The 26,264-nt window shown below is 40.2% G+C and overlaps 1 protein-coding gene across 1 annotated transcript in view; it reads right to left on the bottom strand.

Annotated features, from left to right (window-relative positions):
* The window catches only part of LOC128661762 (kinesin-like protein KIFC3), a 344,529-nt gene that overhangs the window by 102,372 nt on the left and 215,893 nt on the right, over window positions 1–26,264 (bottom strand). The window contains exons 14-17 of the mRNA XM_053715982.1: window positions 26,109–26,213; window positions 5,538–5,668; window positions 5,086–5,209; window positions 3,643–3,772 (exon numbers count right to left, since the gene is read on the bottom strand). Of these exons, the coding sequence (XP_053571957.1) occupies window positions 3,643–3,772; window positions 5,086–5,209; window positions 5,538–5,668; window positions 26,109–26,213 (490 nt within the window). The remainder of the gene's footprint in view (window positions 1–3,642; window positions 3,773–5,085; window positions 5,210–5,537; window positions 5,669–26,108; window positions 26,214–26,264) is intronic.

The raw sequence follows: 26,264 nt of genomic DNA, 5'->3' as shown, positions 1-26,264 counted from the left end.
TGTAATACAACCGTGTGAGGAAGTAGTGAGCGATGACTACAGAAGTAGGTCTCAGGCAGGTAGGACAGTAATTACAGACAAGTACAGAGATTTATAAGTGAGTATAATGCTATTTATGGCCTTGCATTTTAGGGTGAGGCGAAGGGAAACCATCAGAGGGGCTGGCAGAAACGGTCTGCAGGTGTAGAACGATGTGCAAGGAAGATGTGTCAGAGTCTCATGATAGATTGTAATGGGTGACCAGAAAGGATAGAGTTACAGTAGTCAAGGTGGGCAATAAGTAAGTGAATTAAGGATTTAATAGGCAAAGCAGAAGAGTTCTGAGTCTAATGTAACACTGTAATACAACTGATACAATGATAATCACAGTGGAGAGAGTGCCAATCATACATATTACATACTTGGATTACACGATTCATTCATAAAAGACAATTGTGGGCGTGTTAATATTTCATGATTTGAACATAGGAGATTGTAGGATAAATGTTAAATAGTGCTTGCTGAAAGAAACTGTATAAAAATGATTTTGATTTATTTACATAATGATACAAATGTTGCATGTTAATAATCAAATAATCCCCCACATTGTATTAGAAAGAATAAAAACATACATAAAATAAGACCTTCAGTCTAATCAACCCAATAACTATCCTCTATCTAGGCTTTCAATGAAGATATTTAAAACATACATGAGCAGGACAAGAGTTAGATATGGAGGTATAAGACATACAGTTCTCAGATGTTGAAAAAAGTAAAACGGACTTATGCATTAGAAGATCCAATTTCGGACATTACTGTCATCATCGATGGGATAATGGAGAAGTCAGTGTCTCGGGAGTAGAGCTCTGCAGAGAAATAAGGTATCTCAAGAGACCTTACCCAATGCCAGATTTATGGCAGCACAACGATCGGGTCAAGGTGGGGAAACTGCAGATCCCTGCCATTGAGAGACCACCTTTTGTTGGTGAGTAGCTTGAAAGCCAGTGTCGCCAAGACCAGAGCCATTTGCTGAGCAGATGTTCTAGTAAGGTCAGATCAGGGCGATGCATCAGAGGGCCGGCCGCATCCTCCAACACAACCCCCAAGATCCATGCCGATTTTCTTTTACAGAGGGCTCTTTCACTCTTAGCTGTTTCCTCCCTGATGCCTGCACTCCATATTAACAGCAGGGAGCTCCTCCATGGCCTAACTTCATCGGTCGTAGAAACTTGAGGTAACTGTGATTCGTGTGGGTCCGGTTCTAGTTCTACCATCGGAGTCAGCTCCCGAATTGAGAAATGAGAGGATTTTAGAGATTTAGGTCTCGACTCATTTTGGTTGGTCGGAATTGTCATAGAGGGACCTGTTTGGTGCGGGTGTCTATCCGTGAGCTCCACCTCTGACCTTAATACAGATCTTAGGTCCTCTATTTTCATGCAATATACCTTCTCGAAATTCTTCAACCAAGTAAATATTAGGCAGTGTAACTCCTCCATATTTGCCTATGAGACAGGTTCCTGTCGTTAGTAGTCTAACTCTTAGTCAGTAGAGAGTGAAAAAAAGGAACAGCCTAGCTAAATGTTCATAGTATTCTGTTTAGTAGGTAATTAGGCTTCAGTATATAGCTGTATGAACGTAAGATGCTGGGCATTTCAAGCGATATATGGTGAATTTCTTAGTCTTCTTTTGAAGCCTCAGAAATTGCGACCGGCCATGTTCCTTGCTTAGCCACGACCCTTGAATGTACAAGCTTTTAAATATTTTACAATCTATCAGATAATAGCATTTATACACACACCCCTTAGCAGGTGTTACATTCAATTCTATTTGATTATTAATTAACACGCAACATTTGTATCATTATGTCAATATATCAAAATCATTTTTATACAGTTTCTTTCAGCAAGCACTATTTAAAATTTTCCTACAATCTGCTTTGTTCAAAGCATGAAATATGTACATGCCCACAATTGTCTTTTTATGGAATAATCATAATAATACAAGTATGTAATAAATCCTATCCACTGTGATTATCATGTTTCTTTCAGCTAATATCAGATGTAATACAACCGGGTGAGGAAGTAGTGAGCGATGACTACAGAAGTAGGTCTCAGACAGGTAGGACAGTAATTACAGACAAGTACAGAGATTTATAAGTGAGTATAATGCTATTTATGGCCTTGCATTTTAGGGTGAGGCGAAGGGAAACCATCAGAGGGGCTGGCAGAAACGGTCTGCAGGTGTAGAACGATGTGCAAGGAAGATGTGTCAGAGTCTCATGATAGATTGTAATGGGTGACCAGAAAGGATAGAGTTACAGTAGTCAAGGTGGGCAATAAGTAAGTGAATTAAGGATTTAATAGGCAAAGCAGAAGAGTTCTGAGTCTAATGTAACACTGTAATACAACTGATACAATGATAATCACAGTGGAGAGAGTGCCAATCAAACATATTACATACTTGGATTACACAATTCATTCATAAAAGACAATTGTGGGCGTGTTAATATTTCATGATTTGAACATAGGAGATTGTAGGAAAAATGTTAAATAGTGCTTGCTGAAAGAAACTGTATAAAAATGATTTTGATTTATTGACATAATGATACAAATGTTGCATGTTAATAATCAAATAGAATTGAATGTAACACCTGCTAAGGGGTGTGTGTGTATAAATGCTATCATCTGATAGGTTGTAAGATATTTAAAAGCTTGTGCATTCCACACAAGACAGATGCCTGAGGAAACCGCTGGTTATAGCTGAGAAACGCGTAGCGACTGTTTTTATAGCTTTTGGGTATTGCACAGCCCTTAAGTTATGTATATTTTTATTAAAATAATTTTACACTTCTATTGAAAGCCCGAGACCTTTTTATTCTTTTGCATCCTGTGTTGGAGGGAGCAGAGGGATACCATCCCATGGCCTTAGCCAGTGAGATGGGACACTGAGAGATCCCAGTCTGCGTCACTAAGCACATCGGGTGCTGCCATGTTTGCGAGTACGATTAACAATTGTGTAATGTGAATATCATCTTTGATCACAACTGAGTTTCACTAGGAGGTGCCCTCTGGTTTGTGTGATTTTTCTTATACACAGGAAGAGTGATCGATTTGGAATACATTAGGAGAAGTGCTGCCTCACATAAGATCCAGTCTTAGGACCACCCCAAGCACAAGGACTTACTGTTCATTTCAGAAGGAAGTTCCCAACAGATTGTCTGGCACGGTTGGACAGCTACAGATGAACTACTGCATATAGTAAAAATGGTTACTGCTGGGTGACTTCTTTCACTAACATTTTGTTTCTTATTATTTCTATTCATAATTATTTTATTTTTATTTAATTTTGTATATACTGATTATACACAACCAGATTCTCACAACAGCTAAATAGCACCCCTATTATTCACAGGGTATATCCCTATTGTAAAGGTAATACGATATGCAGATAATCCCTGTGGTGAAGTCTAACCACTGTCCCTCCATCAAAAAAAGGGGGAAAAGAGTCTCTTTGAAGTAGTAATAAAATCTCAAAGCTCTATTTACAAAAAGGATAAAAAATCCATCAGCACCAGCACAAACAAACGGAGACAGCTGTCCCTCCATGCCTACTTCTAGTGGTGGTCCCTGTGTTGAAGTCTAACCACTGTCCCTCAGTACCTACCACTGGTAGTGGTCCCTGTGGTGAGGTCCTTCCCAGTAATGGTTACGGTGAGCAGTGCGTGGGACCGTGAGCTCCTTTCATTCATGTTAGTACAGAATGTGGCTCGGTTCTTCTTTCCTTTAGATAGAAGCTAAGTAGAGATACAAGTAACATTTATCATCAAGAGTGGGTAGGGGGTAACCTGCTGGCTTTATTGCCAGAATCACAGATTTCTTCCTGGGCCCAGAAATGCTAGTTTTCATGATTAAGAATACAATTTCTATATTATTTTCAATATACTTCTATTATTACATTTAAATATTTCTCTTTGTATCCTTTGTTAAGAATTTGCTCTTTTCAAAGAGGGCACTATAGTATAACTGTTAAAGATATGGTGCACAAGTTACATGCACATTACTAACTCTACCTCAGTATGTTCTCATGAAAAGGATGTATAGCTCAACAAATGAGACCAGGAGAAAGGTCAGTAAAGTGAAGTGTAAAGTTTGTAACAATTGTACCCTTTATATAAACAAGGAAAGTTTCATGTATTTATTCCATGGCCCTGTAACAACAGATACTTTAACCTGCGAATGGGAGTGACTCATGGTCAGGACATTCATGGTTTTGCTATGAGGAAAAGGGTGTCTATCTACAGCAAGGATCTCTAGTTCCCAGAACTGTGAACTGGAGGATTATCACAGGGGAAGGTTATTTGGCACATTCACTTTACAACATTCTGAACGTTTATTTTTTAACCCAACACTCCAATGTTCTTATATGTTGCTTGCACCCATGCAGAGCCCATCATGTAGACCACCTCATGTAGCGCTCTCATGCAGACCAAATCATGTAGACCACCTCATGTAGCGCTCTCATGCAGACCAAATCATGTAGACCACCTCATGTAGCGCTCTCATGCAGAGCCCATCATGTAGACCACCTCATGTAGCGCTCTCATGCAGACCAAATCATGCAGACCACCTCATGTAGCGCTCTCATGCAGACCAAATCATGTAGACCACCTCATGTAGCGCTCTCATGCAGACCAAATCATGCAGACCACTTCATGTAGCGCTCTCATGCAGACCAAATCATGTAGACCACCTCATGTAGCGCTCTCATGCAGACCAAATCATGTAGACCACCTCATGTAGCGCTCTCATGCAGACCAAATCATGTAGACCACCTCATGTAGCGCTCTCATGCAGACCAGATCATGTAGACCACCTCATGTAGTGCTCTCATGCAGACCAAATCATGTAGACCACCTCATGCCAGCCCCATCATGTAGTCAGACCACCTCATATAGATTGCATTGTAAAGTCTTGATACCTCTGATATTGAGTGATGCCACCTACAGTGGAATCTACAATAAACACTTGCTTACCATGTCTACTGGCAAACCCAGCACCTAAGAACCATGCTGTATGGCATTAGGTCCCTTGAACAGGAGTTTTCTACCTTTTTAATGTGCCGGAAGCTGCTGACTTCTGTGCTGGTCAGTCCTGGGACATGAAGTTGGCCACTTCCGTCTGGGTGCAGTTTAATATCCAGCTTTTCCTGTGGCTCATTACAGAGAAGGTCCCTGCAGCAAACAGCAAAAAGTGTGTTTCGCCATCTTCATGAGCTAAAAGGCAGCTCCTTACAGGAGACTTATTATTGTTTTGCTTGTGCTTCCTGCACACAGTTGTTACAGCACAATATATGTAAGTGTGGCAGCATTCATTATCTCATCCCTACAGATCTTATAAACATTAATAACTAAATCCTGGTAAATGTACAGTTTAGCATAGTTGTTCTATAGGGTGCTACATAAATGTCTAATAAACAGAATAAAGATTAGCAGCAGTGCACAGGCACACAATCTCCAGATCTGCCTTGTGCACTTATGGTGTCTTTGCAGTGACACTCACCTAATGACCTCGTTGTAGATCTCCACAATACTGAGGGTCACAGTATAATCCCACAGACCCTTCCTGGCATCCATCTCCTTGTACAAAGCTTGCAGTGCTCGCTGGTTTATCCCAAGGTTTTCTGGTGTTCCCTAAGCAAAAATGAAATAATTAGGTAGATGCAATGTGGATTGTATACATCCCTGAATGCAAATGATTTTAAGGCATGCTTGAAAGGTACAGGCAAGTCTTCCTGAGAGAGACAGAGAGTTCAGGAAACACCCTGCAGATAGAAGTGTGAGCAAGTAGTGAGTAAAGGTCTCAGGCAGAGAAGCAGCAGGTAGGACAGTATTTACAGACAAGGGCAGAGATATACAAGTGGGTACAATGCTTTTTATGGCCATCAGAAGGGCTGGCAGAAATGGGCAGTAGGTGTAGAACAATGTGACAGAGTCTCATTATAGATTGCAGTGGGTGACCAGAGAGGATAACGTTTTAGTAGTCATGGTGGGAAATAAGTGAGTGAATTTTAATCTCAGTTGTGTTTTGTGGGAGTAAGTGACATGGCAGGAAGAGTTCTTAGTCAAATCTAACATCCAGGCACCGTGCCAGTTATCTATAGTAAGTGAGAATTAGGGTGTAGAAGAAAAAGGGGGAAATAGAAGGCGCTCAGATTTATAGATGTTCATCTTTAAGTAATGAAAGATGAGAGAAAAAGAGAGAAAAATCACCAGCATTTACATAAAGTTTTTTTTTTCTAATAAAACCCAGCTGCTGAATTCAGACAGCACAACCAACCAATAGAACTCGATCTATCATTTTAGCTCCTTCCCCAGTGAGTATTAACAGAATGTGGAAGTGACATTAACCCCCTTAGCCCTGAGCCCCTTCAATTGTGTATTAACCCCTTCCCGTCGTAAGGAAGTTCTATGCCGTCCGAACTGCGCTTGGGCTTTAGCGCGGCTAGGACGGCATGGAAAGTCCTAGCCTTTTGACTATATTGAAGCTTTAGCACAATGGGATCGCAGGCTGGAGGGCGTGCCTAGTGTCATGACCAGATTCCATCATTGAAATCACACAAGCGCATGAACGATTGCGTGATTTCAATTTTTACTAAAAGTTCTGATGTAGACAAATAAGTCCCGGCATGAAGGGGTTAAAGACTTTTTAAAAGAAGAAATAGTTCTGGCACTCTGGAAGACAGCCGGTTAAAAAGTAGTCATCTTTATTGGGGAAAGCTTAAAAACCTGTCAGTCATGCAGTGCATCAAGGACAAACTTTCCTGACATGTTTTCGCTACACTAGCGCTTAGTCATTGATACCTATTAATATTCTTAAGCCACCAATAGAATGACAGAGGCGTGGTGTATAGATTTCCACATTAACAGTGAAAGAGACATATTTATATGGAGGCTAAAATGGTATTAACTTATGTTAAAAACTGAATAACAAAAAGTATATTTACAAAAGATGATTATAGGTAATAATGAATAAAAAGCCAAAATTGCACCCTTGCGAAATTAACCAATTACTTAAATAGTATAAAAAATGAATTATTGCTGAATAGTATACTTATGTTCAGAAGTTATATTACATTTATAAGTGAATGGTGCATACTGCCACAATTATTATGTTTTTTATATTTTTACGTATTTTATTGAATCAATTCTATGGAATGATATCCAACAACATTCAATTTCCGTTTCATTCAATCTATCTTGGGAAGTATGAAATGTCCCACTCCATGTTCATTCCATTTGGGAATCTAGTACCTAACTTGTAGATCCAATATAGTTCACATTTTGTGAGGAATCTATATCTATCTCCCCCTCTTGTGTGTGTTTTGATTGTTTCAATCATTTTTACTGTTTATTAGAAATATGTATCTTATTAAAGTGTTTAGCTGTTGCAGATTCTTTATGATAATTTTCTACATCCTTCAAGTGTTCACGGATTCTCTTATGTCGTTCACGTGACGTTTGACCCACTTATTGGTGGTGACAAAGGTTACATGCTATTATTACACAACCCATTTAGTTCTATGTGTAGCATGAAAAGAAACACTTTACCGGTGTAGGTAGATCTAAACTCCCTCCCTAATGCCCCTTGAGTGTAGCCAAGTTTTCGGTTTGTTTTCTAATACCAGGCTCGGTGACAACTGGGACCCTAGGTTAACAGGTTTCTTAGATACAAAGTTACAATTTTTTGCTACCTGAATAAGTGCTGGGTCGCTCTCAATTAAATGAAGATGTTTCTTTAAAATATTAACAATTTTTTTAAATTGTAGCGAGTAGGATGTACTAAATAACATAATTTATGCTTACCTGATAAATTTATTTCTCTTGTAGTGTATCCAGTCCACGGATCATCCATTACTTATGGGATATATTCTCCTTCCCAACAGGAAGCTGCAAGAGTCCACCCACAGCAAAGCTGCTATATAGCTCCTCCCCTAACTGCCATTACCAGTCATTCGACCGAAAACATGCAGAGAAAGGAAAACCATAGGGTGCAGTGGTGACTGTAGTTTAATCGAAAAATTACCTGCCTTAAAGTGACAGGGCGGGCTGTGGACTGGATACACTACAAGAGAAATAAATTTATCAGGTAAGCATAAATTATGTTTTCTCTTGTTAAGTGTATCCAGCATACAAAAGAAGGAACTCAGTAGTGCTAAAACAAATGCGTGAGAAACCACTTAAGGTCAGCTGATAGTTAATAGTGCAGTGTATTCCAAACTGTATGACAGCTTAACGAAACTTTTATAGGTAGCTGCATCGGCGAATTGGTCAAAATAAATCCCCCACTGTTGCCCAAGCCTGCTTACTATACCGGACACTTTGGGATCTACGATGCACGGGTACCTTATACCATCTCCGAGTGCTCGTTTCTTCACCGGCTCAGCTGCTTGGCGTCCTCGTGGGTCTGCAGATGTACAGCGTCTCTCCTCTTCGATGAGCGCTAGATCCTATTGGCTAGTCAGAGCGTCAATCAGCAGTAACCAATCCGTGGAAAGTACCGATGCTGAAGAATCACCAATCACTATTAGCTGCACGCACACACCTCCCCACAGCTTAACAGCTTAACAGTCCAGGATACACTGGCAAAATGTAGAAATATAGAGAAGCGGTAGTCCTGGAGAGTATAATTAAAACGTCTTTATTTCAAACTCAGATTAAAAACGAATGGCAGTCACAAGTAAAAAGTAAAAGCATACCAGGTGTGGCACTGTTTGGCTTACGCGTTTCGGCTGAGAGCCGTAGTCATAGCCTATAGTGCTGTGTGACACACCTCTCTAAATACTCATACCTAAAATCCTATTGGTTAAAAGTTAGAACACACCTGTTGATTACATACTCTATACAAAGAAAACTAATATAAACAGAACCTCCTAAGCAATTAAACCTGACGAATTTGACAAATACAGAATTAACTTATACATGGAATAAGCATATTGCAGAATGAAAAATACACACCAAACCTCCAAAAATCGAAATAGTGCAATATACAATGTGCAAAATCTCAAAACATACATTGTGTACAATGTGTACCATATTAGCTATAGATATTCTCACTTTAACAAAGAATATGAGGGTTCAAAAGTCAAAACCTGTAATACACATAGAAAAGTCTAATACTGTTCAGGCGGACCCTAACCCTATAACATAATTATAAATCTTAATCATAAGCAATAATATGGGTTAAAATTTCTAAGTTACATGATTGTCCAAGGGTAAAGTATATATGAAAAAATGAAATCAAATGCCTGAATAGCGCAAGAGATTACAGCGTCCTAAACCGGTAAATGTGACATGCATAGGAGTGGCTCACAGAGAGCTAAGGAGCCCAAACCAGTTACCACAAATTCATGATATCATACTTGGAGTTGAGCCCATTTGGAATACGAGTGCCCATTGTAAAAATCCAATGGGCTTCTCTCAACTCCAGCATGCGATCTATGGAACCTCCCCTTTTAGGTCTGTGAACCCTTTCTATAGCACTCCAAGAAAAGGAAGAAAGGTTCCCTCCATGGTAGACCCCGAAATGCTGGACTACAGGGGTACTCGATTTAACTGTAGTAAAAGAGGAAAGGTGTTCCCTAATTCTGGTGTTTACATCTCTGGAGGTGAGACCTATGTATTGAATTTTACATGAGGAGCAGTTAAGTACATAAATCACATTAGTACATGTGCAATTTAAGAGTGTTTTGATGTTAAATGTTTTCCCTGTAACATAACTTGTAAATGTATTTCCAGTGCGTACAAAGTCACACGGTTTGCATTTTCTGTGGCCGCATTTATGCATGCCCTGATGTCTGATCCACGCACAAGCATCATTAGTCTTAGTGGGCAACATAGTTGGAGATAGCTGGGAGCCCAGTGTGGGACCTTTCCTATATGCACACCTAACACCACTTTTAACCATTTCAATTAGTTTATCATCTGCATTGAGGATTTTAAAGTGCTTGCGTATAATGGAACAAATGTCATTGTATTGTCCACTGTGAGTGGTGACAAACGTCACTCCATCAAAGGGCTTAGAATCATTTATTTGTCTATCTACCAGAAGGCTATCTCTGGTTTTGGAGCTCACCAAATGTTTGGCCTTACAAATGGCTTTTTTTGGATATCTGCGTTGTTGAAGCCTAGATTCAAGGTCCCTGGCTAAAGTCTTGAAGTCGCTGTCATCTGAACAGTTTCTTTTTAATCTGATCATCTCCCCTTTAGCAATTGCTTCTGGGACATGTTTCGGATGGCAGCTAGTCCCAAATAGGACTGCATTCCCTGAGATGGGTTTCCTATAGGAAACTGTTTTAACTCTGCCATCTGGGAGCCCTATAAGGGTAAGATCTAAAAAATTAGCACTTATGTCATTAAATTCAAATGTAAATTTGAGATTCATGTCATTTGAATTTAGGGTTGAACAGAATTCTAAAGCTTGTAGTTGGGTTCCTGTCCATATGAAGATCAGATCGTCTATATATCTTCGATATGTAGATATATAGACACGGAAAGGGTTACTATCTCCAAAGATGTGGAAGAACTCCCAGAATCCTAGGAACAGATTAGCATAGGATGGGGCAAATTTAGCCCCCATCGCTGTTCCACACCTTTGGAGATAGTACACCCCCTCGAACACAAAAAAAAAAAAATTGTGTGTAAGGAGGAACCCCACAACTTTCACAATGAAACAATTGAAATCTTCAGTGTAATTACCAAAGTTGTCTAAGAAAAAACAAATTGCCTTCAAACCTGTGTCATGGGGTATACAGGAGTAGAGTGAGACAGCATCCACAGTTAACCATCTGGATTGTGATGTCCAGACTACATTTTTCATTAACTGTAAAACATGTTTAGTATCTCGCAAATGCGAGGGTAATGAAATAACCATTGGCTGTAGGATGCTGTCCACCCACTCAGATAAATTGCACAGCAGGGAATCAACCCCACTTACAATTGGGCGACCTTTAACTTCAAAGAGGGACTTGTGGACCTTAGGAAAATGGTGGAAGGCAGGAATTTTAGGAAAATCAGGGACCAGGTATGCAAAGGTAGTTGGATCAATGAACCCTGATTCCACACCCTCATCCAAAAGATCCACAAGCTCCCTCCTGAAGACAGAGGTGGGGTCACCTTTAAGGATGGAATATTCCTCCCTATTGTTAAGTTGCCTTAATGCTTCAGCAACATAAGTTTCACGGTCAAGAACAACAGTCATACCTCCTTTATCGGCTTTTCTTATGGTGATACTGGAGTTATCTTTTAACTCTTTGACTGCTGCTCTTTCCCTGAAACCTAGGTTGCTTTTAGGTCGTTTCTTGGACTGTTTGAGAGCAATAAGATCTTGTTCAACCCTGTTGTAAAAAGTTTCTATAACATTACCCCTAACCTGTATGGGGTAAAAAGTAGATTTTCCCTTCATCAGGGGGCCTCTATTAAGAGTGCCTTGCGTGTTATGAATAGATTCTGACTGTAATTGTTGCAAAGAGACTACATCACATGTTTGTGAGAAGGAAAGAGACTCATTATAAGTCGAAGTCCCCTGTTGTTCATTATCACTGGCTTCACTAGTTGATGAAAAATATTTTTTTAAGGTTATGTTTCTAGTAAATTTATTGAGATCCAATAAGGTTTTGAACACATCGAAGTCATTGGTAGGTGAAAAGTTGAGCCCCAGACTAAGTACTTTTAATTGATCAACAGTAAGCAATGTAGATGACAAGTTGATAACATTACTATATGTAGCATCTATTTGTACTTTGTGATTGATTTGACTTGTCTCAGCTGGTATCTCTGCTGTGCCTGTGAGTTGTGATAAGATTGTGTTTTGGACTTCCTCCCTCCCCCTTTGTGTGGGATCTGGTCCTGGGGAAAAACCTGTTCCATAAGGCCTATATTTCCTGTTTGTGTGGCATTAACATGTAGACCTGGCTGGGATATAGGTATAGGATACATAGAATAGTTAAAATTCGTTTGGGGAGTTATATTATAGGGTGTCTCTACTATATGTGGTGGGGGAGTGATTGTAGACCTCTGTGCAGGTAGTGAGTTGCTTTGTATCTCTCCTATACACTGAGGTTCACTAGTATTAATACTGGTAGTTACACTTGATGTTTGAATGTTTGATATTTCATCACTACCATCTGTACTATACTCAGTATCACTTCCAGAGAACGTTACATTTCTATTGTTATTCATCTGTCTGTGTCTGTTCCTACGTCCCCTTCCTCTCCCCCCAAATCTGGGCTGATTTTGTCTAAATGTAGATCTTTGTTTTTTACTCCATATATACACTGTATTATTAAGATAATCATTCTTATCTCTCAAAAATTTAGTGTGTTTCCTCTCCATGATATTTGATCTGCTAGTAGCTAAGATACCTCTAAGGATGTTGTCAAATTTGGCAAAATCAGATACTGTGCTGCGCAAATTAAGTTCTGCCTGTAACTCTGCAATTTCTGACTTGATTTTATCGAGTTGCTTAACTTTGTATTGTAACATAAGAAGCATCAGATTAAGTGAGCAATTGGATAATACTTTGTTCCATTCTTCCACAAAGTCTTTGTCATTACAGTCCACATCAAAGGTTGGAAATTTAAAAATACGTAGACCTCTGGGGATCATTTGTAATGATCGGTATTTCTCAATTGTCCAAATATCCCACTGGAGTTTGGATTCCTTAATCAGCAGATCTTCCATCATGTCAAAGAGTGAGCTAAGTGCTAGTACACTTTTGTCCTCAGAAAATATCACTTCACTACTAGCAGTCCCTTCATATCTTGCTGAATAGGGCATCAGAGAGTAAAATTGCTGTATAGGAGGGTGTATAGAGGTGTGAGCCATTTCGTCCATATTACTGTGGGGAGCTTAAGACTTTACTTTGTGTGTATAACGGGCGCTACTACTGAGTGTTGGTACTGCCAGTAAAGTACCCAAATAATCAAACATACAAAAGAAGGAACTCAGTAGTGCTAAAACAAATGCGTGAGAAACCACTTAAGGTCAGCTGATAGTTAATAGTGCAGTGTATTCCAAACTGTATGACAGCTTAACGAAACTTTTATAGGTAGCTGCATCGGCGAATTGGTCAAAATAAATCCCCCACTGTTGCCCAAGCCTGCTTACTATACCGGACACTTTGGGATCTACGATGCACGGGTACCTTATACCATCTCCGAGTGCTCGTTTCTTCACCGGCTCAGCTGCTTGGCGTCCTCGTGGGTCTGCAGATGTACAGCGTCTCTCCTCTTCGATGAGCGCTAGATCCTATTGGCTAGTCAGAGCGTCAATCAGCAGTAACCAATCCGTGGAAAGTACCGATGCTGAAGAATCACCAATCACTATTAGCTGCACGCACACACCTCCCCACAGCTTAACAGCTTAACAGTCCAGGATACACTGGCAAAATGTAGAAATATAGAGAAGCGGTAGTCCTGGAGAGTATAATTAAAACGTCTTTATTTCAAACTCAGATTAAAAACGAATGGCAGTCACAAGTAAAAGCATACCAGGTGTGGCACTGTTTGGCTTACGCGTTTCGGCTGAGAGCCGTAGTCATAGCCTATAGTGCTGTGTGACACACCTCTCTAAATACTCATACCTAAAATCCTATTGGTTAAAAGTTAGAACACACCTGTTGATTACATACTCTATACAAAGAAAACTAATATAAACAGAACCTCCTAAGCAATTAAACCTGACGAATTTGACAAATACAGAATTAACTTATACATGGAATAAGCATATTGCAGAATGAAAAATACACACCAAACCTCCAAAAATCGAAATAGTGCAATATACAATGTGCAAAATCTCAAAACATACATTGTGTACAATGTGTACCATATTAGCTATAGATATTCTCACTTTAACAAAGAATATGAGGGTTCAAAAGTCAAAACCTGTAATACACATAGAAAAGTCTAATACTGTTCAGGCGGACCCTAACCCTATAACATAATTATAAATCTTAATCATAAGCAATAATATGGGTTAAAATTTCTAAGTTACATGATTGTCCAAGGGTAAAGTATATATGAAAAAATGAAATCAAATGCCTGAATAGCGCAAGAGATTACAGCGTCCTAAACCGGTAAATGTGACATGCATAGGAGTGGCTCACAGAGAGCTAAGGAGCCCAAACCAGTTACCACAAATTCATGATATCATACTTGGAGTTGAGCCCATTTGGAATACGAGTGCCCATTGTAAAAATCCAATGGGCTTCTCTCAACTCCAGCATGCGATCTATGGAACCTCCCCTTTTAGGTCTGTGAACCCTTTCTATAGCACTCCAAGAAAAGGAAGAAAGGTTCCCTCCATGGTAGACCCCGAAATGCTGGACTACAGGGGTACTCGATTTAACTGTAGTAAAAGAGGAAAGGTGTTCCCTAATTCTGGTGTTTACATCTCTGGAGGTGAGACCTATGTATTGAATTTTACATGAGGAGCAGTTAAGTACATAAATCACATTAGTACATGTGCAATTTAAGAGTGTTTTGATGTTAAATGTTTTCCCTGTAACATAACTTGTAAATGTATTTCCAGTGCGTACAAAGTCACACGGTTTGCATTTTCTGTGGCCGCATTTATGCATGCCCTGATGTCTGATCCACGCACAAGCATCATTAGTCTTAGTGGGCAACATAGTTGGAGATAGCTGGGAGCCCAGTGTGGGACCTTTCCTATATGCACACCTAACACCACTTTTAACCATTTCAATTAGTTTATCATCTGCATTGAGGATTTTAAAGTGCTTGCGTATAATGGAACAAATGTCATTGTATTGTCCACTGTGAGTGGTGACAAACGTCACTCCATCAAAGGGCTTAGAATCATTTATTTGTCTATCTACCAGAAGGCTATCTCTGGTTTTGGAGCTCACCAAATGTTTGGCCTTACAAATGGCTTTTTTTGGATATCTGCGTTGTTGAAGCCTAGATTCAAGGTCCCTGGCTAAAGTCTTGAAGTCGCTGTCATCTGAACAGTTTCTTTTTAATCTGATCATCTCCCCTTTAGCAATTGCTTCTGGGACATGTTTCGGATGGCAGCTAGTCCCAAATAGGACTGCATTCCCTGAGATGGGTTTCCTATAGGAAACTGTTTTAACTCTGCCATCTGGGAGCCCTATAAGGGTAAGATCTAAAAAATTAGCACTTATGTCATTAAATTCAAATGTAAATTTGAGATTCATGTCATTTGAATTTAGGGTTGAACAGAATTCTAAAGCTTGTAGTTGGGTTCCTGTCCATATGAAGATCAGATCGTCTATATATCTTCGATATGTAGATATATAGACACGGAAAGGGTTACTATCTCCAAAGATGTGGAAGAACTCCCAGAATCCTAGGAACAGATTAGCATAGGATGGGGCAAATTTAGCCCCCATCGCTGTTCCACACCTTTGGAGATAGTACACCCCCTCGAACACAAAAAAATTGTGTGTAAGGAGGAACCCCACAACTTTCACAATGAAACAATTGAAATCTTCAGTGTAATTACCAAAGTTGTCTAAGAAAAAACAAATTGCCTTCAAACCTGTGTCATGGGGTATACAGGAGTAGAGTGAGACAGCATCCACAGTTAACCATCTGGATTGTGATGTCCAGACTACATTTTTCATTAACTGTAAAACATGTTTAGTATCTCGCAAATGCGAGGGTAATGAAATAACCATTGGCTGTAGGATGCTGTCCACCCACTCAGATAAATTGCACAGCAGGGAATCAACCCCACTTACAATTGGGCGACCTTTAACTTCAAAGAGGGACTTGTGGACCTTAGGAAAATGGTGGAAGGCAGGAATTTTAGGAAAATCAGGGACCAGGTATGCAAAGGTAGTTGGATCAATGAACCCTGATTCCACACCCTCATCCAAAAGATCCACAAGCTCCCTCCTGAAGACAGAGGTGGGGTCACCTTTAAGGATGGAATATTCCTCCCTATTGTTAAGTTGCCTTAATGCTTCAGCAACATAAGTTTCACGGTCAAGAACAACAGTCATACCTCCTTTATCGGCTTTTCTTATGGTGATACTGGAGTTATCTTTTAACTCTTTGACTGCTGCTCTTTCCCTGAAACCTAGGTTGCTTTTAGGTCGTTTCTTGGACTGTTTGAGAGCAATAAGATCTTGTTCAACCCTGTTGTAAAAAGTTTCTATAACATTACCCCTAACCTGTATGGGGTAAAAAGTAGATTTTCCCTTCATCAGGGGGCCTCTATTAAGAGTGCCTTGCGTGTTATGAATAGATTCTGACTGTAATTGTTGCAAAGAGACTACATCACATGTTTGTGAGAAGGAAAGAGACTCATTATAAGTCGAAGTCCCCTGTTGTTCATTATCACTGGCTTCACTAGTTGATGAAAAATATTTTTTTAAGGTTATGTTTCTAGTAAATTTATTGAGATCCAATAAGGTTTTGAACACATCGAAGTCATTGGTAGGTGAAAAGTTGAGCCCCAGACTAAGTACTTTTAATTGTAAGTGTAAGTGTATCCAGTCCACGGATCATCCATTACTTATGGGATACCAATACCAAAGCTAAAGTACACGGATGATGGGAGGGACAAGGCAGGTACTTAAACGGAAGTTACCACTGCCTGTAAAAAACCCTTTCTCCCAAAAATAGCCTCCGAAGAAGCAAGGTATCAAATTTGTTAAATTTGAAAAAGTATGAAACGCAGACCAAGACTCCGTCTTGTAATCTGTTCAACAGAAGCCACATTTAAAAAAGGCCTAAGTGAAAACCACAGCTCTAGTAGAATGAGCTGTAATCCCTTCAGGAGGCTGCTGTCCAGCAGTCTCATAAGCTAAATGAATTATGCTTTTTAACCAAAAAGACAGAGAGGTTGCTGAAGTCCTTTGACCTCTCCTCTGTCCAGAATAGACAACAAACAAGGTGAATGTTTGATGAAAATCTGTAGTAGCTTGTAAGTAAAACTTTAAAACACGAACCACGTCCAAATTGTGTAATAGACGTTCCTTCTTTGAAGAAGGATTAGGATACAAGAATGGAACAACAATCTCTTGAGTGATATTCTTGTTAGATACCACCTTAGGTAAAAACCCAGGTTGGTACACAGGACTACCTTATCCGTACGGAGAACCAGATAAGGATAATCACATTGCAACGCAGATAACTCGGAGACTCTATGAGCCGAGGAAATAGCTACCAAAAAGGAACTTTCCAAGATAGAAGTTTGATATCTATGGAATGAAAAGGTTCAAATGGAACTCCTTGAAGAACCTTAAGAACCAGCTTTAAGCTCCATGGCGGAGCAACATTTTTAACCACAGGCTTGGTTCTAACCAAAGCCTGACCAAATGCCTGAACGTCTAGAATACCTGCCAGACGCTTGTGCAAAAGAATAGACAGAGTAGAAATCTGTCCTTTTAAAGAACTAGCTGACAACCCTTTTCTCAAAATCATCTTGGAGAAAAGATAATATCCTGGGAATCCAGACTTTACTCCATGAGTAACCCTTGGATTCATAACAATAAGATATTTACACCATATCTTATGTTAAATTTTCCTAGAGACAGGCTTTTATGCCTGTATTAAGGTATCAATTACTGACTCGGAGAAGCCATGCTTTGATAACATCAAGCGTTCTGTCTCCAGGCAGTCCATCTCAGATTAGTTATATTTAGATGGTTGAAAAGACCCTGAGGTAGAGGGTCCTGTCTCAGAAGCAGAGACCGTGGTGGAAAGGATGACATGTCCACCAGATCTGCATACCAGGTCCTGAGTGGCCACGCAGGCGCTGTCAAAAGCACCAAAGCACTCTCCTGCTTGATCTTGTGCAAACCCCTCCGGAGGGAATTCCCACTCCCCCGGATGAAAAGTCTGACGACTTAGAAAATCTGCCTCCCAGTTCTCAACACCTGGGATAGGGATAGCTTTTAGACAAGAGTGAGTCTCTGTCCAGTGAATTATTTTAAGACTTCTAACATTGCTAGGGAACTTCTGTTCCCCCTTGATGGTTGATGTAAGCCACAGTCGTGATATTGTCCGACTGAAATATGATGTACCTCAGAGTTGCTAACTGAGGCCAAGTCTGAAAAGCATGAAATATCGCTCCCAGTTCCAGAATATTCATTAGAAGGAGGGTCTCCTCCTGAGTCCACTATCCCTGAGCCTTCAGGGAGTTCCAGACTGTATCCCAACCTAAAAGGCTGGCATCTGTTGTAACAATTGTCCCATCTGACCTGCGGAAGGTCATACCCTTGGACAGATGGACCCGAGATAGTCACCAGAGAAGAGAATCTCTGGTTTCTTGGTCCGGATTTAACAGGAGAACAAATCTGTGTAATCCCCGTTCCTCTGGCTGAGCATGCATAGTTGCAGTGGTCTGAAATGTAGGCGTGCAAACGGTACTATGTCCCTTGCCGCTACCATTAAGCCGATTACATTCATGTACTGAGCCACCAAAGGGCGCGGATGGAATGAAGAACACGGCAGAAATTTAGAAACTTTGACAACCTGGACTCCGTCAGGTAAATTTTAATTTCTACAAAATCTATCAGAATCCCTAGGAGGGAAACCCTTGATATTGGGGATAGAGAACTCTTTCCTTGTTCACTTTCCACCCATGCGATCTCAGAAATGCCAGTACTACGTCCGTATGAGACTTGGCAACTTGGATGTTTGACGCCTGTATCAGGATGTCGTCTAAATAATGGGCCACTTCTATGCCCCGCGGCCTAAGGACCGCCAAAGTGACCCCAGAACCTCCATAAAGATTCTAGGGGCTGTAGTTAACCCAAAGGAAAGAGCTACAAACTGGTAATGCCTGTCTAGAAAGGCAAACCTGAAAAACCGATGGTGATCTTTATGCATCGTAATGTGAGGATAAGCATCCTTCAAATCCATTGTAGTCCTCTATTGACTCTCCTGGATCATAGTTAAGATGGTACGAATAGTTTCCATCTTAAATGATAGAATTCTAAAGAATTTGTTTAAGATCTTTTAGATCCAAAATAGGTCTGAAGGTTTCCTTTCCTTGGGAACCACAAACCGATTTGAGGAAAACTGTGTCCCTGTTCCTCTATTGGAACTGAATGGGTCACGTACACAATGCAAGAATGTCTCTTTCTTTATCTGGTTTGCAGATAAATGTGAAAGGCAAAAACTCCCCTTTTTTGGGGGGGAAAGCTTTGAAATCCAGAAGATATCTCTGGGGTATAATTTCCAATGCCCAGGGATCCTGGGCATCTCTTGCCCACGCCTGGGCGAAGAATGAAGTCTGCCCCCTATAGGATCCGTTACCAGATAGGGGTCCGTTCCTCATGCTGTTTTAGAGGCAGCAGCAGGCTCCTTGACCTGCTTATCTTTGTTCCAGGTCCGGTTGTCTGCCTTAGAGGAAGTTGATGCCACACCTGCCTTGAATTTTCGAAAGGCACGAAAATTAGGCCTTTTTTGTCCCTTGATTTGGACCTGTCCTGAGGAAGGGCATGATCTTTTCCTCCAGTGATATAAGTAATAATCTCCTTCAAACTAGGCCTGAATAGGGTCTGCCCCTTGAAGGGAAGTTAAGTAGCTTATTTATTAAAGTCACGACAGCTGACCATGATATAAGCCATAGCGCTCTGCGCGCCAGTATAGTAAAAAACAGAATTCTTAGCCGTTAGTCTAGTCAAAGGAACAAAGGCATCAGAAAATAAAGGAATTGGCTAGCTTAAGTGCTCTAAGCTTGTCAAATATATTCATCCAATGGAGCCTGTAAAGCCTCATCAAGAGACTCAAACCAGAACGCCGCAGCAGCAGTGACAGGAGCAATGCGTGCAAGGGGCTGCAGGATAAAACCTTGTTGAATAAACATTTTTTATCCATTGGATCTAAAAAAGCACAACAGTCCTCGCCAGAGGTAGTGGTACGCTTAGCTAGAGTAGAAACTCTTCTCTCCACCTTAGGAACTGTCTGCAATAAGTCCCGTGTGGTGGCAACTATTAGAAAACATTCTTCTAAAAAATAGGAGGGGAAGAGAACGGCACACCTGGTCTATCCCATTCCTTATGAAAAATTTTAGTAAACCTCTTTAGGTATTGGAAAAACATAAGTACACACCGGCACTGCATATTATTTATCCAGTCTACACAATTTCTCTGGCACTGCGATTGTACACATTCATTCAGAGCAGCTAAAGCCTCCCTGAGCAACAAGTGGAGGTTCTCAAGCATAAATTTTAAATGTAGAAATATCAGAATCAGGTTAAATCATCTTCCCTGAGTCACAAATATCACCCACAGACTAAGCATATTGTGAGATAGTATCAGACATGGTTCTTAAAGCGTCTGTATGCTCTGTATCTACCCCCAGAGCTGTTTTGCTTTCCTTTAATTTCAGGTAGTCTGACTAATACTGCTGCCAGTGTATTATACACAACCTTTGCCATGTCTTGTAAAATAAACGCTATGGGCGCCATTGATATACTTGGCGCCATTTGAGCGTGAGTCCCTGGAGCGGGAGTCAAAGGGTCTGACACGTGGGGAGAGTTAGTCGGCATAACTTCCCCCTCGACAGAATCCTCTGGTAAAATAAACGCTATGGGTGCCCTTGATGTACTTGGCGCCATTTGAGCGTGAGTCCCTAAAGCGGGAGTCAAAGGGTCTGACACGTGGGGAGAGTTAGTCGGCATAACTTCCCCCTCGACAGAATCCTCTGGTGATAATGTTTTTAAATACAAAAAATGATCTTTATTGTTTAACATGAAATCAGTACATCTGGTACACATTCTAAAATGGGGTTCCACCATGGCTTTAAACATAATAAACACAGAGCCTCCTCTATGTTAGACATGTTAGAACTAATAAAGAGACTAGTAAGCTTGGAAAACACTTTAAATCAAGTTAACAAGCAAATATAACAAACGTTACTGTGCCTTTAAGAGAAACAAATTTTGTCAAAATTTGAAAAACAGTGAAAAAAGGCAGTAAATCAAACAAAATTTTTACAGTACATGTAATAAGTTAACAGAGCATTGCACCCACTTGCAAATGGATGATTAACCCCTTAATGCAAAAAAACAGATTAAAAAAAACAAAAAACAAAAAAACGACATTTTTTTAAACAGACACAACAAAACTGCCACAGCTGAGCTGTGGATTACCTTCCCTATAACTGTTTCTATGCAAAATTTAAGCCAGCCATGTGGAAAAATTAGGCCCCAATAAGTTTTATCACCAAACATATGTTAAAAAACGATTAAACATGCCAGCAAACGTTTTAAAACACATTCTTATAAGAGTATGTATGTCTATTAATAAGCCTGATCCAGTCGCTATCACTGCATTTAAGGCTTTACTTACATTACTTCGGTATCAGCAGTATTTTCTTAGTCAATTCCATTCCTTAGAAAAATATATTACTGCACATACCTTAGCATATATCTCTATCAATCAGCCTGGTACCAGTCGCTTTCACTGCATTTAAAGGCTGTACTTACATTACTTCGGTATCAGCAGTATTTTCTTAGTCAATTCCATTCCTTAGAAAAATATTTTACTGCACATACCTTATTTGCAGGAAAACCTGCACGCCATTCCCCCTCTGAAGTACCTTACTCCTCAGAATGTGTGAGAACAGCAACTGGATCTTAGTTACGTCTGCTAAGATCATAGAAAAAACGCAGGCAGATTCTTCTTCCAAATACTGCCTGAGATAAACAGCACACTCCGGTGCCATTTAAAAATAACAAACTTTTGATTGAAGAAATAAACTAAGTATAAAAAACCACAGACTCTCACGACCTCCTATCTATGTTGAGACTTGCAAGAGAATGACTGGTAATGGCAGTTAGGGGAGGAGCTATATAGCAGCTTTGCTGTGGGTGGACTCTTGCAGCTTCCTGTTGGGAAGGAGAATATATCCCATAAGTAATGGATGATCCGTGGACTGGATACACTTAACAAGAGAAATAACAGTATCTTTATTAATTGGTGATTTGTTATCCTTTTTTATGTGGTATGATTTAACTTGTTGTTTATTATCATTCAATAAAATTAAAGGACACCCTCTTTGGGGTAAGTCAATTGATTGAGAGTCATAGATTTCATCTGAACTAATGAGACCCTCACAGGTGATAAGTTTGTGCTCTATAAGTACCCAATAGATACAGTGGGGCAAAAAAGTATTTAGTCAGCCACCAATTGTGCAAGTTCTCCCACTTAAGAAGATGAGAGAGGCCTGTAATTTTCATCATAGGTATACCTCAACTATAAGAGACAAAATGTGGAAACAAATCCAGACAATCACATTGTCTGATTTGGAAAGAATTTATTTGCATATTATGGTGGAAAATAAGTATTTGGTCATCTACAAACAAGCAAGATTTCTGGCTCTCACAGACCTGTATCTTCTTCTTTAAGAGGCTCCTCTGTCCTCCTCTCATTAGCCATATTAATGGCACCTGTTTGAACTTGTTATCAGTATAAAAGACACCTGTCCATAATCTCAAACAGTCACACTCCAAACTCCACTATGGTGAATACCAAAGAGCTGTCGAAGGACACCAGAAACAAAATTGTAGACCTGCACCAGCCTGGGAAGACTGAATCTGCAATAGGCAAGCAGCTTGGTGTGAAGAAATCAACTGTGGGAGCAATAATTAGAAAATGGAAGACATACAAGACCACTGATAATCTCCCTCGACCTGGGGCTCCACGCAAGATCTCACCCCGTGGGGTCAAAATGATCACAAGAACGGTGAGCAAACATCCCAGAACCACACAGGGGGATCTAGTGAATGACCTGCAGAGAGCTGGGACCAACGTAACAAAGGCTACCATCAGTAACACACTACGCTGCCAGGGACTCAGATCCTGCAGTGCCAGACGTGTCCCCCTGCTTAAACCAGTACATGTCCGGGCCCATCTGAAGTATGCTAGAGAGCATTTGGATGATCCAGAAGTGGATTGGGAGAATGTCATATGGTCAGATGAAACCAAAGTAGAACTGTTTGGTAGAAACACAACTCGTCGTGAGTTGCAACCAAAGAACACCATACCTACTGTGAAGCATGGTGGTGGCAACATCATGCTTTGGGGCTGTTTCTCTGCAAAGGGATCAGGATGACTGATCCGTGTACATGAAAGAATGAATGGGGCCATGTATCGTGAGATTTTGAGTGCAAACCTCCTTCCATCAGCAAGGGCATTGAAGATGAAACGTGGCTGGGTCTTTCAGCATGAAAATGATCCCAAACACACCGCCCGGGCAATGAAGGAGTGGCTTCGTAAGAAGCATTTCAAGGTCCTGGAGTGGCCTAGCCAGTCTCCAGATCTCAACCCCATAGAAAACCTTTGGAGGGAGTTGAAAGTGCGTGTTGCCCAGCGACAGCCCCAAAACATCACTGCTCTAGAGGAGATCTGCATGCAGGAATGGGCCAACATACCAGCAACAGTGTGTGACAAACTTGTGAAGACTTACAGAAAACGTTTGACCTCTGTCATTGCCAACAAAGTATATATAACAAAGTATTGAGATGAACTTTTGATATTGACCAAATACTTATTATCCACCATAATTTGCAAATAAATTCTTTCCAAATCAGACAATGTGATTGTCTGGATTTGTTTCCACATTTTGTCTCTCATAGTTGAGGTATACCTATGATGAAAATGACAGGCCTTTCTCATCTTCTTAAATGGGAGAACTTGCACATTTGGTGGCTGACTAAATACTTTTTTGCCCCACTGTATTTGTATATGTATGTGACGTGCAGTCATAGAAGACAGCGCCTCACCTGTCCTATGTGTTTAATTACAGGTTTTTTTTACTATTTTTTTAATAAAAATAAAATAAACATTTTAAGTTTTGAAATATTTTTTTGTAATCCCAAGCGACCCCCCCCCCCACACCCAGCAACCGCCACCATGCAATTAAATTAAACTAAATTAAAACTTATTCTTAAGTAGCGCGGATTCCATCCATATTGCGCAAGGAAGGAGAATCTGCTGTGAGCCGCTCAGCTCCCCTCCCTTCTTTGCAATATGGATGTATTAGAGTAAATGAGCTGGTAGAGACTGCCACCCAGTGGCGCTTATTGGGAGCCCATACCTCTCCCAATAGAGGCTGCTCTCTAAGCAGCCTTGGGAGCCAATCAGAAGGCCTCTTTCATCTAGGAGGTCTGGGCGTCGGGAAGAGAGAGCCGACAGCGAGTGGAGTGACGTCACATGTGAGGACAGTCAGTGAGGACTCTGAGCTCAAGCTATTACCGTTAGAAGTGGCAGTGAGGGAGTGCATGTGTTTGGGGCTTTGGGCATATAACCAGAGCACTAGATTTTCCACTGCTGTGCTTTGGGTCCTGTTAGTGTATTACCAGCAGCTGTGTGTTACCCCTTAGCCTGCAGCCCTAGGCACAGAGCTAGTTGGTGCATGTAACAGTAGTTCCTTGAGGTATCTATACATCCTGTGAGTATTGCACACTAATTACATATACTGTAGATTGTTAGCTCTTCAGATCCGGTTTGTCCTCCTAAATTAATCTGTTTTATTTATGTGTTTGGCATTATGTACCTATTCACATACCCATGCTACTAATTTAAACCTACAGATCAGTAAGTTCCTTGTGCTATAAATCTTACATGTGCTGCTGCTGCAAAGGAAAACCCACATAAATATCTGTACATGACCCACTGACTCTCCCCACTAACCCTGCACCTGCATTGTTCCTGCACAGGGGGCTGGGCCAACCTTTGGACCTGACATTGCCTTGTTTGCATTATTCTGTCACACCCTAGTCTCAGTGACCCTGCAACATGTACACACCCTGACCAATTTATCCCACTGGCTGCCAGACACAGCTAAAATGCTGTCAGGTTCTGTGTAATTCCTATGGTGTGCGTGGTCTGGGCTTTCATCCTTGGCACATATTTGGCAATGTAGTTGGCCCATAATGTGTAAACAATGTGAAAGTCACTTATATGATTTTATTTGAATAGACAGAAATGGATCATCATTTGAGAATATATTTTTGTACCAAAGGGACATTATTTTATTTCATTCAGACAGAGAAGCAATTAAAAAAAATAAAACAAAATTCCAATTTGCTTCTATCAAATTGAACTCTTCATCTTCATATTCTTTGTTGAAAAGCAACTTAGGCAGGCTTAAGAGTAGCCACATGGTGAGCACTATATTTCAGCAGTTTTGCTATGTTATATATTGTGCAAACACTTCTGTCATATAGTACTTCTGACACATGCATACTGCCTACCTATGTATTCTTTCTAACAAAGGATATCAAGAAAATGAAGGCAAACTAATGCTATAAGTACAATCGTATGCTCTGTCTGACTCATTACAGACATATTCTGTGTTTCATGCCCCTTTACATTATATCAAACAAGTTGTGATGATAAAGACAACACAAATAAACATCCAGATCACACACATACACATCAGCCTCAAACACACAAGTATTAGTATATTTGTACACACATGTTCATCTGTGTGTGTATGTGTAATGTGTATATATGTATGCGTGTTTGTGTGTATAGATGTGCGTATATGTGACTGTGTGTGTGTGTGTGTGTGTGTTTAAGTATGTATATATGTGAGTGTAAATATGTAAATGTGTGTGTGTATACATATATGTATATATATATATATATATATATATATATTTTGTGTGTGTGTGTGTGCGTTCCTCAGGCGTATCATAGCCAGTGCCTCACCAGCCTCTGACCTCAGCGCATGTCACTGATACCTATATACATATACATATTAATATAATGTATATATTAATATTTTAAAATAAAAATAATATTTTCTTATATGTGAAGAACATTGGAATGTAAAATATTAACAACTACCTTTGCGTTTAGTGCTGTAGGTCTAACGCGGTGTCGGGTTAGCGTGTGAGCGATGAGAGGAATTGGAGGATTAATACAGCAAGAACAGTCTGGAAAGCATAATATAAATCTACATCCGGTCTGGGGTATTATGGCTGCCATGACATGTAACTAATATGCACATTACACCTTATAATAGTCAATGAGATAAATGTGAGTTACACCAAACTGATTACACACGTGACAAATGTACAGTCCTTCAGCATGTGTAATACGCAGGTTTTCAGCTGGAGCACTTACCTCCATAGTGAAAGTCTTCCCTGAACCTGTCTGCCCATAAGCAAAAATGCAGACGTTGTAACCATTAATGCATGACATGACTGTGGGCTCAATCTCCTGAAACACCTAAATACGCAACAAGAGAATGTTATCATTATATGCACGTAAGATAATGTC

The sequence above is a fragment of the Bombina bombina genome, chromosome 5 (assembly GCF_027579735.1).
Source record: "Bombina bombina isolate aBomBom1 chromosome 5, aBomBom1.pri, whole genome shotgun sequence".
In the NCBI taxonomy this organism is placed as follows: Eukaryota; Metazoa; Chordata; class Amphibia; order Anura; family Bombinatoridae; genus Bombina; species Bombina bombina.
Note: the sequence above shows the minus strand (reverse complement) of the source record. Positions and strands in the feature narration are given on the sequence as shown.